At 50.7% G+C, this 15421-nt stretch overlaps 1 protein-coding gene and 1 long non-coding RNA gene across 2 annotated transcripts in view; one reads left to right on the forward strand and one right to left on the reverse strand.

Moving 5' to 3' along the window:
- Positions 1-471: 471 nt before the first annotated feature.
- Positions 472-5546, reverse strand: LOC138224209 (uncharacterized). The gene is made up of 3 exons (XR_011182565.1): positions 5320-5546; positions 1628-1756; positions 472-1129 (listed from the first exon to the last, which is right to left on the reverse strand). It is a non-coding gene; the product is annotated as an uncharacterized lncRNA (long non-coding RNA).
- cyth3a (cytohesin 3a) overlaps positions 4020-15421 on the forward strand; it is a 32221-nt gene continuing 20819 nt past the window's right edge. The window contains exon 1 of the mRNA XM_015360533.2: positions 4020-4404. Within this exon, the coding sequence (XP_015216019.1) occupies positions 4386-4404 (19 nt within the window). The 5' untranslated portion in view covers positions 4020-4385. The remainder of the gene's footprint in view (positions 4405-15421) is intronic.

The following is a 15421-nucleotide window of genomic DNA, read 5'->3' on the forward strand; positions in this document are numbered from 1 at the left end:
AAAGAATCAATAGGCTAAAACCTTTTTTTCACGAATACTGGCACCACTGTTTCCTTGGCAGCAGTAAACTGTAAGTGAAGGACTATTTTTAGGCCTGGAAATGGTAAAAGGGTGTGAGACGCTGGGCTGGAGTCTGGCTCACGGCAAACGTCCCTCGAGCTCCTGAACTTGAGGAGCAGATGAAAGAGAAAGCTAGAAACCAGGGGGTTCAGTGTGTCACTGTGCTGCCCCGTATCCCGGAGCAGGAGGGAGGTTGAAACGGCATGCCAGCGAGCCAGAGGCGCTCCAGCAGGAAGGATATGACCGAGGGAGTTTATTTATGTACAGCCTGGAAAGGTGGATTACAGTGACAGTGACTGTGGTGACCGCTGCTGTACGTGCTCTGTGTCAGAGGCCTCGTCCCCGGGGGGGGGGGGGGGGGGGCAGCCTGACTCAGGCTCCGTCACAGAGACCCTGCGGACCCCCGCCGCCCCCAGCCAGCAGACCCCTGTGCTACAGGGCGTCCTCAGCGAGTGCAGAGGCGCATTCTGACCAACCGACTTCTGCCGCTCTTTACTCTGCAAACTCAGGAGCACAACCCCCCCCCTCCAGCTACTGCAGTTCATCAGTCTGGGAGCATGAGGGGAGGGCATTCAGCTTCAGCCATGTTCCACACTCCCACCACCCTTTGGGTAAAGAAGTGCCCCCTGGTGTCGTACATAAAGCCCCTATTCTTTCTGAAACCGCAGGGCGGGGATCTGGACTGTGCACCATTCAGCCCCACCTGGACACAGGGACTCCAGCCAGCCGGGAGCACAGACTTGTTTTGTTTCTCCTGAGCATGCCGTCTCCTCTCAGTTTCTAAATGAGCACCTTGTGGTTTTCTCAGAAGGGCGCCCGGCTCCCGGGGCATGACGCAGAGCACTTCTCCCCAGGAAAGGGGAAGGGCCCTCTGGAGCTTCCCCTCGCTCTCCGGTAGCGGCTGTCTGATCGCTCCTCGCTGGAAGGTATGAGCTCACTGCTCCGGCCAGCCCCCTGCTGTCCCTGTCCCATTCCTGGAAGGACACCGCTGAGCCGCCTCGGAACACATTCCCCGCTGCTCCGTGCCTGGGGAGTTCCTGGCGATTCTGGCCTGTTTCTTCTCTCAGATCTGAACACAGATGGGGAGACGGAAAGTGGAACGCACTGATGCTGCTTTCCTTGGATCGAAGGCACTCTTTTAAAAATACTTAATGTCCCGGCTAGTTCGTATGAACAGAAACACCCCTCCCCTCTTCGCCTTTCTGGTCGCCGTCTGCCATCCTGGATGTAACATGTACAAGTACAAAGGAGCAAAATCTTTTTTTAAAAAACCCCAACAATTAACGATACTTTATCATTACTTTGGCAGAATGGCCGCTGTGTGTCTCCCAGGTGGGAGTGCAATGCCGTACTTTCACGCTGGTCTACCTGTTGGGAACAGATCATTGGCTGCTGTTCTCTGCTCTGATTTCCGTACCCCACGCACACTCCCGCACACGTGAAGATTGAGGAAGTGTAAGCAGACCACTCCCTTTCCCCCTTCGAGCCAATCGTCTTTCGGCACGTCATCACCCCCCCGCCCTCCCAGGATGCTCAGCTCTGATTGGAGGAGAGGTGTGTTGCTCACCATTTGCGATGGTGACCCCCGGTCACAGTTGGCTGGTGACCTGAGCTCTGCTCAGGCCTGTCAGCTGAGCCATCCGGTCCCTCGAAAGATCGTCTCTCAACTAAAGCGGCTCTGTCCTCCTCTGTTTGCCTGTTGTAACATGTGGCACAGGCTAACAGATCACAGTGGAAAACCAGGAGGAAAATGAAATAATGCTCTAACGCTGTCACTGATGGTCTGTCTCCGATGCCAACCGGGAGAAAGCACGAACAGCACAGACAACCGACTCTAGTGAAAATGACTGCGGAGTGTGTTTGGGTGCTAATCGGTTTAGCACAGCAGTCTCCCCTCTAAGGGCAGAGGAAGGAACCGATTTCAGGTTTCACTGGATGTTCATCCATCTCGCAAGGCAGCCAGAGTTCATTTAATTTCTGCTGTCCTGGAGGCTGACTACGAATTTGCAGTGCTCCTTCGCTGCCTCTTGATTTTATTGCAGGCCGCAGAATGAATCTGATTTTTCTAACAAATGCAGACTCTGGTGATTTAATAACAATAATGACCACATGAGACTACTGCACATGAAACCTTGCCTGTTTCTCTCTCTCTCTCGTGATGAAAAGGGCACATTCTCAGAGAGAATGTAAATTAGACCCCGGAGCGGGCGAGGGGACGGGTTTGACCATTTACAAAACAGCCCGAGGGGCATGAATGATCCTTTCTTTGGAGCCACAGCTCTTTCTCTCTCTCCATTCATGCCAGCTGTCGGCCTGTGAACGGGCTAATTCTGCTCCTGTTAACCAGAGGCCACCGCCGAGCTGCAGTGACTAATTCACCGGCCTTGGCCAGGAGCGAAAGACTTCAGGCCCCGACAATACAGGCGTTTGAATCTGCTGCTTTATATTCCAGCCAGGACAGAGGACAGCACAGCCCCTGAATGGCGGCCCTTCATCCTCCCAGCGGTCCCCGTCGCTGAAAGGGCCCTGTTGGCTTTCGCTCCGAGGAAGTCAATAACCGACTCGCCGGCGTGAAACGTCCCGTGGTTGAAGACATTAGCAGGGTGAAAGAAGACCCAACGGCCGGGGGGGGGCAGCGTCTGAATCAGCTGAACGTCACCGTGGGCTGCAGAGCCACACACGTCGAGCTCCTCAGTCGCGTGCCGCATTCACGTCGTGCCCAGGGGGCGTCTGCGGCCTCGCTCGTACACTCCACTGGGCTGGCCCGTCGTGACAGTGCCATCACGGGTATTTCCGCTGCGGATCCCCGGAGGGTGAGCAGCTGTGTCACTGGAGCCGTGCGGCTGGGCTGGGCCGGGCCGGGCCTGCTCAGGACAGGGAACCACTCACCGCTGTCAGTGGTGTCAGTGGTGCTGGGCAGCCAGCAGGTGGCGCTGTTCCTCTGGAGCACGGTTTCCGCGCTGATGTCCCCAGGGTGGTGACTTGGGGACACGGTTTGGAAAAGATCTGAAACTTTAGGTCCTGACTGCTTGGTCGGATTGTCATTAAGATGAGATAGCTGGGGCCACAGACAGATTTCTGCTATTGCAGAAATGTGGAAAGGTGAGAGAAAACCACCCAACTGTGAAGTATTCGATGGGGATATTGGCCCTTTAGACTCATAAATTACTCAAGATATTTAAACACATAAGGCCACATAAATACAATCATGAGTGTGAATAAATTGTGCAAACAAACTGCAGCCTTTCTTGATATAAAGCGACAGATCTTGGGAAACGCCAGAGAATTTGCAGAAATGCAAATCTTCACAATGTGCGCCGGTAAAAAAAAAGCAGATAATTTTTATCATAGTCATAATGATATGCAATAACTCCATGCCTCTACTTTCAGTTTGTGATATAAATATATTTGCTTTTCATTTGACGTACATGTTACGATCATCAGACAGGTTAATCAGATGTGCCTTTCGGCACTACTAACCGGTTTGATTACGACTTAGGAATTGATGTAAAAAACGTATTCAAACCACTTGTATACATTTCACTTGAGAGGCACAGCACTGAAAATACCCTTCGCCCGTGCACTGGTCACGTTTAATACAGTCAATACTCATACCTATTGCTGTAAATGGAACGGGCTGTATTTGAATTTTAATTTCTGATGCACACCTCCGAATAACAACGTACACCCCCATACTCGTGTCATTACAAGGCGGGCGTCTGTCAATATCTCTCTCCCTGTGTGACACTGCATCCTCCAGTCTCACCAAACCCCTAGAGTCCAATAATCAAGTGCGATGCCGTGATGCAAATATTCTGTCAGTTTTTAACGCAGTAGGATCACCACCACACACACCAGCCCCCGGTGTCTCGCAGACGAGCGGCCCCGCGCGTCACGTGCCGGGGGCCAGGCCGCGGCGGGGGCGGGGCCGGGCGGTGACGTAGCCGCTAAGCGGAGCGGCGCCGGTGGAGGCGGCTCACACATAGTGGACCTGCACGGCGCTCCGCCTGCGTCTCGCCGCTGCACAATTATTTAAAACACTACTTGAACGATCTAGGATCTATACCTCCGATTAAGGCGATCCCGCAGCTTCCGGACGTTTGGTGTTAGTTGAATACGCTCCAGTTTCAATACATACAAATTATTTTTGTGTGTCTGTGTGTGTGCAGAATCCCTCATCCGCCCGGCGTTAAGAGGATTGATTCTGTACTTGCTTTTTTTCGCAATTGAATCCGGCTGTTTTCCTCTGAATTATTTTCTGTCCTGGGAGGTTTAAGAAGGTTTTTGTCTCCTCTGTGTGGACTTTGTACTCCTTCCCGATAGACATGGAAGAAGACATTTCGGGTAAGCGATGTGCGGTGTTTTGTTGTCTGTCACTGTGCGGCAGCTTGTTGGCGTGTGGTGTGTTATGATATTTCTCAAGTGTTATAGTACAGTGCAGCTCTGTGTATGATTTTAACCCTTCGTTTGTTTTCTGAACTAACAGTAGCTGTCATTCTGAAGGAGGACTGTCGTAGGTTGTTGAAATTAAGTTTTTCCTCGCAAATACCGCTTGATCGCTAACTCACGATTATTTTCCAACCGTATTTTGTTATAGAAGTGGGCGCACCGGGACAACGTTTGTTTTACAGACTATTAATAGGCTCTCTCCTCTGTTATCTACAGTATATAAGTACGTATATCCGATATCATTGGATACTCTGTTGTCCTTTTAAAATGCTCTACAGCTTGCACAGAAAGTAACCGTCAGATAAGAGAACAGAACTGCTTTTTTCCCGTAAATGACGTTTGACATCTGAATTCAATTACATTCCTGGGAGGAACATGTCTCGCGCCCCTCCTTCTCCCCGCACATCTGGATTTCCAGCCAGTGGCGGGTATCTGCATCTGCAGACCCCCCCCGGTGGGGGGCGGTCGGGGGCAGCTCTTGGATTCACAGTGGGGCCGCTCCAGTGTGGTGTCGCCGCTCCGGTTTTGAGGTTTGGATCCTGAGAGAAGCCGGAGTGAAAGAAGAAAGCCCTCCAGCTCCGTTCTTTCAGTGATGAAAAGGTGTTCTGTTCCCTAACACCCTGGACACAGATTCAGCTGTCTCCGTAAAGGGTCTGCACTTAGCCCAGACCTCCGCAATTATTCTTATACGTTTATGCATAATCATAATAATAATAATAAATTCCTTATACCTGTATAGTGCTGTTCTACACAGCACTCAAAGCGTGTTACAGGTAATGGGGACTCCCCCCCACCTATGTGCAGCCTCACCTGTGTGATGCATATCCGACCCGTTTTTAGGACGTGAACGACGCATTCCTCTGAATCCTACACGGATTCTCTCTGAACCGTCAACGCAAACCTCCCGCTGCGCATGAAATCGATGCGAACGCGTCAGTCCTGTTGCGCCAGGCTCCGTGAGCGTCGACGGGAATGCAGCTGTAGCACGCGTTTGAATTGAAGGCTGCGATCTACAGTATAATTGAACGGGCTGGCGTGGCACAGGAATGGATGTGCTGTAGTTGCAATGTATCTGTTGCATGGCGCGGAGGAATATGACATCAGTGCTCCTCGCCTCTTTGCGGGGGGGGAGGTGGAGCGAGCGGTGTGCACAATTCCGTAGCTATAGCCCAGATCCCAAATCCCCCTCAAGCCCTTTCTTTCTGAGGCACCGTCAGGCAGCGCTCGTGTCTCTCAGCTCAGTTCAAAGCGAACGCGCAGGCAGCTGCAGGACTCGCTCCGGTCTGCGCCTCGCCAGCACGATTTCACGGGCAGGATCCCGCTGATCGGCAGTTCGTTTCTGTGGCTGATAATCCGGCCGCTGTTGCCGGCGATGGGGTGATAATACCGTTCCCCCCGCTAGCTCACGTGTACAGCAGTTATTCACGGGCACGTGCCGTGTTACTCTCGCAACTCGGGTTTTGTCATTTTAACATTTTGTTCCCCCCCCAAGTCCTGAGTTTATCGCAGTAAGAATTTCATATCAAGAGCCCGAGCTTTAGTAAGAGTTAACTTGCGACACTTTTTCATGGATTCGTTCAAAACGACAAGGGGAGAAAAAGCGTGACAAAAAAACCCATTTCATTCCTCCGCCTCGGGTCAATCCACTTCCTCAACAGTCCTGACCTTTGGGCTGGAGCTCAGGAAGGGGCCCGTGTGGAGGTCCGGCCTGTCCGAGCTCACCGGGACCGCACCAGCAACTCCTAGCTTACAGATATGAGCCTTAGGAAGAGCGCTTAAGGGAACGTGTTTCATCAACACCTTTGATGAAAAAGTGATCAAAGGAGTGCAGAGCTGAGGGGCCATTTTGGGCATCTTGTCCTGAAAGGATTGAAGAAGCTGCCGACTGTAATCAGGAGGTCAGCAGGGCCCAGGACAGAGGCCAGTGGGCTCTCAGCGAGTGGTTGGCAGTGAAGCCCAGTGCTGAGACAGGGCCTCTGCTCGTCACGCTGACTTCCCGAAGGGAGGCTGGGGCACAGGAGGAGGAGTCTTCGACTGCCCTGGAAGGGAGAGGTTTTCCAGGAGCCCAGGCTGCCTCTGCACGGCCCGCTTGACGCTCAGGGCGATTCATGGAAGCGCCTCCTTGAAGATCTCCGCTGGGACTGGTCCCCTCTCCTGCAGCAGGAGCGGTTGGTTCTCCCCTGCTGGTGGGTGAAGGCACAGAGCGCTCTTTGTGCTCTGGGAAGAGGCTCCCCAGGGGCGGGAGAGCCCTCGGTCTTGTGATGGGCACTGCCGCGAGAAACCACGCGTAGGACCGTGGCAGCACCAGCCCAGGTCCCTGAGGCACCTCCCCCTCGAGCGCGAGGGCGACGCTGTGGTGCCAGTCTGTAAGGAGCACAGGAGGGCTGAAGCCCTCAGTGCCGCCTGATCCAGGCAGAGCCCCAGCTTGGAGGTCAGAGACTCTCGTGAGTCCGCCCTGCTCGCAGACCTGAGCTGTCTGCTGGTTCACTCCTCCTCCTCCTCCTCCTGACCTACTGCCAGGAAGATGGATCCGGGGTGCAGCAGGACAGTGGGGATCGAGGGGCAGGGAAGAAGCGAGCTCTCCGCTCCCGCGGGGCCGCTGACAGGTTCTGTGCCGGGCTAGGCTTGTTTTCTGCTTGCTGAGAGGGGCACCCCTGGCATGGGAATCGAGCCCCTGCTGGCGCTGGCGAAGTGGACCGATGAGACGTCGATAGGCCGCGAAGGAAGCGAAACTCCGTGACTAAGTAACCAGCACAGTTTTTTTTTTATGAACCAAAACTATGCTAAGAGCCGGTTTTTAAAACGAGGAATCTGACAGGAGCTCTCTCACGCCGTCGTCTTCCATCAGGAACAAGCGCAAATCAGTGTTCCGGGTCTCAAGCTCCCAATTCATGTTTCTTGCGGGAGCTCTTTTCAAGCGAGGTGATAAATTGCTGGCAGAGCCGAGCCATTTGGTAGCGTGCCGTAAATTACAGGGCGCGCTCTAACCCACACAGCGAGATCACAGGGCTTGTGAGGCTCTCTTGTCTCGTTCCACTGAATTTGTGAGTGCCTGGGACGATTTAGGCCATAACCTTGTGAAAATACTGTTTTTTTTTTAAGACAACGTGAGAGAGCGCAGAACGGGACGTTTTAGCCTAGTAAACGTGTAAAAATAAATAAATAAAAACAAGAGGCATGAAGGGAAAGAGTCCAATCAGAGCCTGGTCTAGCCCTCTGAAAAGCCCTGTTTTCTCTGGAAGGCCTCTGCCTTTTTCCTGCACGTGCCTGGGTCTCCAGCTAAGGCCCTGGGAGGTGATGGCTAAAAAGTGAAGCAACAGGACAACGGATTCAAAAGGATGGAAGAGTCGGTGACATTTGGATGGTATGGAGCCCAGTTTTAATGCCAGCCAGTTACTCACTCTTCCCACACAGCCGCTGAGAGCCCTGCGCTCCATCAGGGAGAGTGGGCAGTAGTTGTACTGGGTCATTGGGGTGGCTGGCTCATGACAAAGCGCAGGTCTGCTGAAGTGGCGGACTGCAGGGCGGTGTGTCCCTCTGCCAGTCAGCCCGGTGGGGGGGGGCTGTGCACGCCTGCCGCGGGTTCAGCTGTGACAGCTCGGGTCCCAGGGGCCGCAGAGAGCCGCGCGTCGGCCGCCGTGTCGCTTCTGCGTACTCCCTACGGCTGCGGGCAGTTTCAGAACAACAGCTTCCACTCGTGAACCTGACGACAGGAGAAATTCAGAACTCTTCTGGGCTGGGTTAAAAAAAACAAAGTGTTCTGCAGCGATGTGCTTGTGTGTTTGCAGTCCCCGACGGCGCTTCTGCATGTCGGATCGTGGCCGTATCGCGCGGTCCTGTCGGGATTGATTTACATGGAATTTTTTGTCGACGGCTGAACATGTGTTTAGCGAGACCTTGACGCCTTGGGAGCTGTGGGAGTTTTCCCTGGGGAATTCTTCTTTATCTTTCAGGGAAATTTAGCAGATAAGGGCCACGTGGACGTTCAGCTTCACCAAAATAGTATAGAGAATTATTATATGTAGACTGTAGGTGGGTGTGATACTTTACAAGAACCGTTTTCGATCAATTCTCTTATTTTTGGCTCAGGAATCAGATTATGAGTGCTGTTAAGCTCAGTTTTTATTTCATGACTGAAAGTTCTCCTTCCAGAGAAAATGGACATTTTCTCTTATTATTATTCAACTGCCTAACTGATGTCTGTAAATTGTCTCAGTGGGCTTTTTTATCCTGCTTTGCTCCCAGTACTAAATGGCTTTCTTAAAACGATCAGTTCTGCACTTATTATAATTTTCCCCTACATTGTGAAATGTTTAATTTTCTGAAAGAATAAAGAAAATAACATTCAAGTAGTAATTATCTCTTGCATTTCCCAGATGCAGTGGTGAAAGTAAGATTCTAGAAAGTGCCCCATCCATTTTCTTTTTGTCTTGTTCAGCATTTTTCCAGCTACAGTATGTTGGTAAAAACAGTCAGCACCATGATCACAGAATGACATCATGACTGTCTGTACTGTTCTATGAAACTTACTCCCATTGTACGGCTGTACTCCATTCTCTTCCTGTTTCTGTTTTTAGTTTTGCATTGGCAGAAGTCAGAAATCCCAATACTTCTAAATACATTAATTCTCTGCCTCGGCAGAACTGTTTATACAAGAGCCTGCAGGTTGTAAATCCTGAAGTGGATCAAAGCTCTGTGCAAAGTGAGTTTTAATTTGTTTCCTGTTTTTTTATTGCGAAAGGATCTGGAAGTGTGGTTCCTCATTAGCATTCCTTTGATCACTTCCTCGGCCTGCTGGTTTGCATTTTTGTGTTTCTTCATGTCACAGTCCGGGCTGGCTTAGACGTGAATCGCTCAAGACAGCAGCTGCACCTAAGTGGGACGCTTGGATGCAAGTCTCCTCCGTCGTGATTCAGCCACCTGGACTTTACACACAGACAAATAGCGGGGAGCTGCAGAGTTTGTCCGACCTGTGTTGTTGACGGTGGTTTGTGTACAGTTTCGGTCAGCATGTGAGATACTGCTGCTCTGGAATGGGTCCAGAGGAGGGCAATCAGGTGCATTCTGGGGCTTGAAAGAACGTCCTACGAGGACTGGCTGGAGGAACTGGACCAATGAGGTTACCTGGGAACCTGATAAAAGTATTACACATCTGACAAAATCAACCCAGTGCACTTCTTTAGAATCAACGGGGAAACACGAGCCAGGGGACGCATGCAGAAACTACAGGGAAGTGCATTTACAACCGAAAACAGGAGGCTGTGTTTTACCCAAAGGGTGGTGGGAGTGTGGGACAAGCAGCCCAGCCATGTTGTTGGAGCTGGTACCCCTGTGCTGGGGTATCTCTCCCGTGTCTCCACAGACACCTGAAGTGTAATGAAACCGTATAGCTGGCCGAGTGATACTGCCGTGTCCAGCTGGACTGGGGAGCTGATCTTCTTCCCGGCAGCCGGGGGGGCTGAGTACAGGCAGGGCCGTCCCCAGGGCCGGCGTCCCGCACGTGGAACTCGTTTGTGGGGGCGGCGCTGTCCCCTGGGGGGACCGAGGAGCCGAGCCCGGCGGGTGTTTGCTCGACTGGCAGATCCCAGGCCCGGGCGCAACGGCCCAGGACGGGCAAGCTCGTTTGCGTACGCGTGTGGGAGCTCCGAGCGGCGAGCGTGGAGAAAACCAGGCCCGGACAAACCCATTTAACTGGCCTTAAACATGCAGCGAAAGAACGGCGCTGGAGGAACAGACCTAAACGAAAGCAGATTTCCGTGAACAATACTAGCCTGTTGGGGGGAGTTTGGAGACATTAGACAAATCTGAGGTTGAAGTTTCTTTCTCCCAAATGGAGAGGAAGAATTCCTGCTCTCCCCTGGGGCTGTCTAGGCCTGCGGTGTTACTGGTTCTGAGCCCACCAAGCCACCACCCCCTGTTTTTCCTGCCCACGGTTCAAGGATTCCTGCTCCGAGATTTATTCTTTGCAGGTTTTTGGAGAGGAAAGCGGAGGAGAGGAAAAGGCAGGGCTGGAACACTTATGTAACGGGATCACAGATTGTTAAACCTGCTGAAGCTGCAGGAAATAGGTGTATCCGCATTACCGGGACATTCAGTACCACTGAAGTTTCCAAATCATTTTTTTTAAATCGTAAAGTCTCCATTACCTTCGACCCGGGAAAAATAGATTATTCCGAAATTAACATGCTTGGAGCTACTGTGATTCCTTTAAGTAATTTTGTTGAGCTGCCTTTAATATTTGAAGCCACTTTGGTGTTCCTCTGGCCATGTGGATAATAGGAGTGTGTTGTTTACTTTGTGACATATGCGCCATAAAAGTGACCCTGAAATCAACAGTTACCCCTTTTTCAAGCTCTCGAGACTCTTTTTAAACCCTTTCAACTGATTCATGTTTGTTTTTACTTTAGTTTCTCCAGTCTGCAAGAAAGTTTGCACTCTGTTTTTTTTTTTTACCCAAGTTAGGCATTATTTTCAGCTGATTAACTGGAATCTGAGCCTGATAGGACGGCCGGGCGGAATTAGGAAAGTAGCTGTGTTATCTGACTGGGAGCCAAACCTCAGAAGAGCGACGTGTTAGTAAGGTGACTTAAGAACTGGCCTGGCAGCCTGTCCTGCTGCTCCTGTGGAAAGGGGCCGCTGACACCATCTGCGCCCCGATCCCTTGTGGCTTCACACATAACTGGAGGACCCCTCAGCCCTGTGCATTTGGAGAGGCTGCAGACATTTTTACTTTGGGTCACAGTCCTCGCTGTTGCAGATTTCTGAACGCCCTGTTCCCCCCCACTCTGTGCGCATATTTATTAAAATTGATCATTGATCATTAAGTCCTTCCCCTGGGATAATAAACTACATTGTTGTTGTTGTTGCTATGTTGCTATATATATCAAAGGGATGCCTTCCCGCAAGTATTTGATCTTCAGGGTTCGACTGCGGGTTGTGTGGATTTTTCCTCTTGTGCTCTGATCGGCTTGGATGAACTGAAGAGTCCTGTTTCTCCAGCGGTATGGTATGCTTTGAGAAAACAAAAGCCTTATCTGTTAACGCTCCCTTTGCATGTTGAGCATGGAGTGCAGTCCTCAAAGTCACAGTCATGCGATTTCAGACCTGTGGGTTAATGATAAACATTAACCCTCTCAGGTGCACAGCCCTTATAGCCAAAGCAAAATAAAATGTCAGGTTAGGGCTGCAGGGTTTGTTGGGGTGTGTTTGTTTAAGCCACCTGCTGACAGTGGAATCGAAGAGCTTCAGGGCTGTACGTGAGGGTGTGTAGACAGGTCTGCTGCCGGTTGCTCCAGAGGCAGCAGAGAGAATGGACTGGTAAGGCATTTTCTCCTCTTAATTGTAAAATTGCTTTGTTAAAGTAAGCAAAGTATTGCAGTCAAGGTGTGGGTCTTTTTTCTAAGCAGATGGAGGTAATCATTGTTCTCTGCAAGTATTCTGAAGCTCGATATTTGCATCTCCGATTTCTCAAATAGGCAGTTGAGTGCATGAGAAGATACCACTGCAGGGATGTGACAAGCAGTAGACAAGACTGTGCTTCTTTATGACCCAGGTGTGGCAGGTCTCGCTAACGGCCTGCTGTCCTGTAATGCTCTTTAACAAGGCACAGTGACGCACAATGTATGGACTGAATTCCATTTAACGTTGGGTTCTGGAGGTTTCTTCCCAGCTGGAACAAACACAATTAAAATAAAAACAACAAACTACACATAAGAAGTACAACACTGCTCTTCTTTTCTCTGTCTCGTCTCTCCTCTCCCTCTGTCACCCGCATGACGTTTGTTGCTTGTTTTGGTTTGCAATTAAAAAAAAAAACCTTTACTCGTAAAAACCCCAGTCCACCAGCAAAATAACACATTGTGAGTCTCACACTAATAAAAGACCAACTGACAAAACAACTTCATTCAAAAGGGACCCCTTCCCAGAGAACCTAACCAAGGTGATAAACGAGAGCGGGCTGTCTGGTCCTTCCAGCAGCTTGTTAGTTAATTGATCTGAGGGGCTGAGCCGAGCCAGAGCATGAGCTTCGCCAGCTTGGCTGGGCGGCTCGGTCCAGATCCCACAGCCCTGCGCTTTGGTCAGACCCGACAGGGACTCACGCCAGCCTCGTGCCCGAGTGTCTGGACGAGGGGAGGACTGGGGAGATGGCGAGAATCTCGGGGTGTGCAGTTCCGTTCCCGGATGAGCTCCTGGTGTTGTGTCGACGGGCAGTGCCAAGTCCGACTGCCCGAGCCGGCGATCTTTCCTGCCAGTGAGAGCCCTCCATCGTGGCCAAGGGGTCTGGGGAGACTCAGGCTGGCCCTCTGCGGCGAGCGTGACGCCAAACCGTGTCGCGAGGCAGTGGCCCAGATCGGCTTTATTACCAGGGAGGGAAGCACGGCTCTGCTGCAGCAACTTTTAAGACGCCTGGAAATGTGCTTCTGATCTGCGTGAGAATGGCCTTTTGTTCCACTACTTTTTTTCAGAGGCTGTATTGAGAAACATGGGTCTCTGGTTTTAGGTGTGGAACAGCAAGTGGATTTTGAATCCGTTTCGACAGTCTCTGCCGTGACAGCGTTTCCCTTTTTACTGAGCAGGCAGGGAAAACGACTGTGTGAGATAAAAGGTCTTCAGAGATGTGTGCAGCGCCTCGTCTGGAGCTGTTCGAGCCTGCTAATCATTTCTAATTGGTCCCTCGAAACTCGATCAGGATGATCATTCAAAGGAGCCATCATGCAAGCATTTTGCAGCTGAACTACTAGGTTAAGACAAACCCTGCTTGTTGATCGTGTAAGAATAAGACACTATCTCTTCTCGCAGTGTGCTGCTCCAGAAGCACCTTAGTCATTAACATGCGTGACAGAAGACTTTTTGTACGCTTAATGTCTTGGGATTTTTTTTCATTAGAAGCAGTTTCTTTTTCAATTACCTTTTTTTTAGCTTGATGGGTTTTTTTTAATCAAAAGTCGTTTTAATAACCGGCAGCGATGCTCATCAGAATCTCAGAATCAGATGTCTCACAGTGAGTATCTTCTAGAAGTAAAGGGCTATAGTGCTTATCCCATCATCTAGATAAAGATACATTACTTCCTTAATGTTCCCACACAAAACGGTCATCCTTATTATTATAAGTAGTAGTAGGTCTTGAATGTGCTCTCACTGCCCTTAACTCCCAAGGCAGGTAGAGTCCAGCTGCTTGGTTCCAGATGCTGCTCTGGACTGCGGAAGGCCAGTGGAAGCAGGAGCCGCATTCCCACTGCTCTGTTTTCCTGCTCTTGGAGCATGGCTCTCTCTCAGGCTGCTGGACGACAACATGAACTCATTTCCTGAGTGAGTCAGAGAGGACTGCGGGGGAGTGCGGCTCGGCGCGGCTGGGCTGGGCAGGGCTCCGTCTGATTTGTGGGTCCTGATGAACGTTCTGGCTCCCGTGCCTGGAGCCTCGGCCTCCTCGCAGCTCCCGATGGCAGCTTTGCCCCTCGGTCCTTTCACCAGACAGGGGGCAGCGCGGGGACACTGGCTCCTGCGGACATCGGGAGGACACGTGGGGCTGCGTCTCGAGGTTTCCCTAACCTCGCCACGGTTGTCCGCCTAGCTCCATCTGCCTGGCGTTTGTCTCTTTTAAAAGACGACAACAACAACAACAACAACAACAACAACAAAATTGAACCAAAAAAACCCCCATGCACAATAGCTTCTTTGTTCATTTTATGGCAATACAGCTCATGGTGGCGTCAGGACTGCTCCGGCTGGGTGATGTCAACACGATCAGACCAGCCTTGCACAGTGCTCCCGCACTCGCTCCGGGAGTTTATGAAAGATTAAAAAAGGAGAGAAAAAAACAAAACCCTGGCCCGGCTTCCACAAGACAGGCTCTGAGGCTCGGACAGCGGTTCCGAAGCCGCGCAGAAGTGCTGGAGTTCGGAAGTCCTACTGTCAGGCCAGGCAGGTTCAGCAAGGCCAGTCTGTTAGTGCTGCGACGGGAGGCCTGTTTGTTTCCAAGTGCCCTATGGACACAGTAAAACATTGTTGCGTGATTGAATGCTGTCCCGGTTCAGGGCATGTACTCAGGCTGAAGCAGACAAACTGGTCTGTCAGGGAGTCAGGCAACATACCGTGGTGTCCCAGTGTCCGAAACCCCTGCACAACCAGGAACTGCCAAAGGAGTCTGAGCTGTTGCCAGGGGAGCAGAATTCAGGCAGCGCCTGCCATCTAGTCGTAATGATAATTTCAGCCGCTTTTCAGTCAGCAGGACTACTTCATTGATCATCTAAGACCACGTGATCACCAGGGGTACTTAGCAGATAGACGCTGTTCCTACAGGGACTGGCAGATTCATTTTCCAGAATGTGTCTCCATAAGCAACTAAAACGTAGCACTGGAATGCAGGTTTTTCCAGTTTAGCAGGTGTATTCTAATAGAACAAATATTTTATTTTGAAATAAATGTAAACATTTTTTGCCTGATTGGGTTAGTAGTTCTGAAACATGGTGCATGGCTTGTTATTTTATCTTTAATACAAGCAGGACTTCTCTGATCCTCTCTTGACAGGATTACCCTGTTGTTGCTTGTTGTAACTTGCCTTCTGTCCATATAAAGCATGTCTATGTCTGGAATTGATATTGCAGCATCATAAGTAATTGCATTGTACAAAATGCAGAAGGAACCCGAGGAACTAGTGAACAATTCTCCCTGTGTGTTGCATGTGCTGTTTTTTTGTTAACTGATACTTCATGGTAAGGGTTTAGCATTACAGGTAAAAAAAAAACTGTCAAGAAATTCCAAAACTGCCACAGAGACAAACATCCTTTTCATCTTGTGTGCTCACGGAAGCAGAAACACTTTGCAAAGGTACACATGTTTTCTGTCAGGCTTCTGTGAAAAAAAACACAGGTGTTCAGTTTGTCGAGTGGAAGGTGGAAATGAGGAACTATAA

This window comes from Lepisosteus oculatus, chromosome 19 (assembly GCF_040954835.1).
Source record: "Lepisosteus oculatus isolate fLepOcu1 chromosome 19, fLepOcu1.hap2, whole genome shotgun sequence".
Lineage (NCBI taxonomy): Eukaryota > Metazoa > Chordata > Actinopteri > Semionotiformes > Lepisosteidae > Lepisosteus > Lepisosteus oculatus.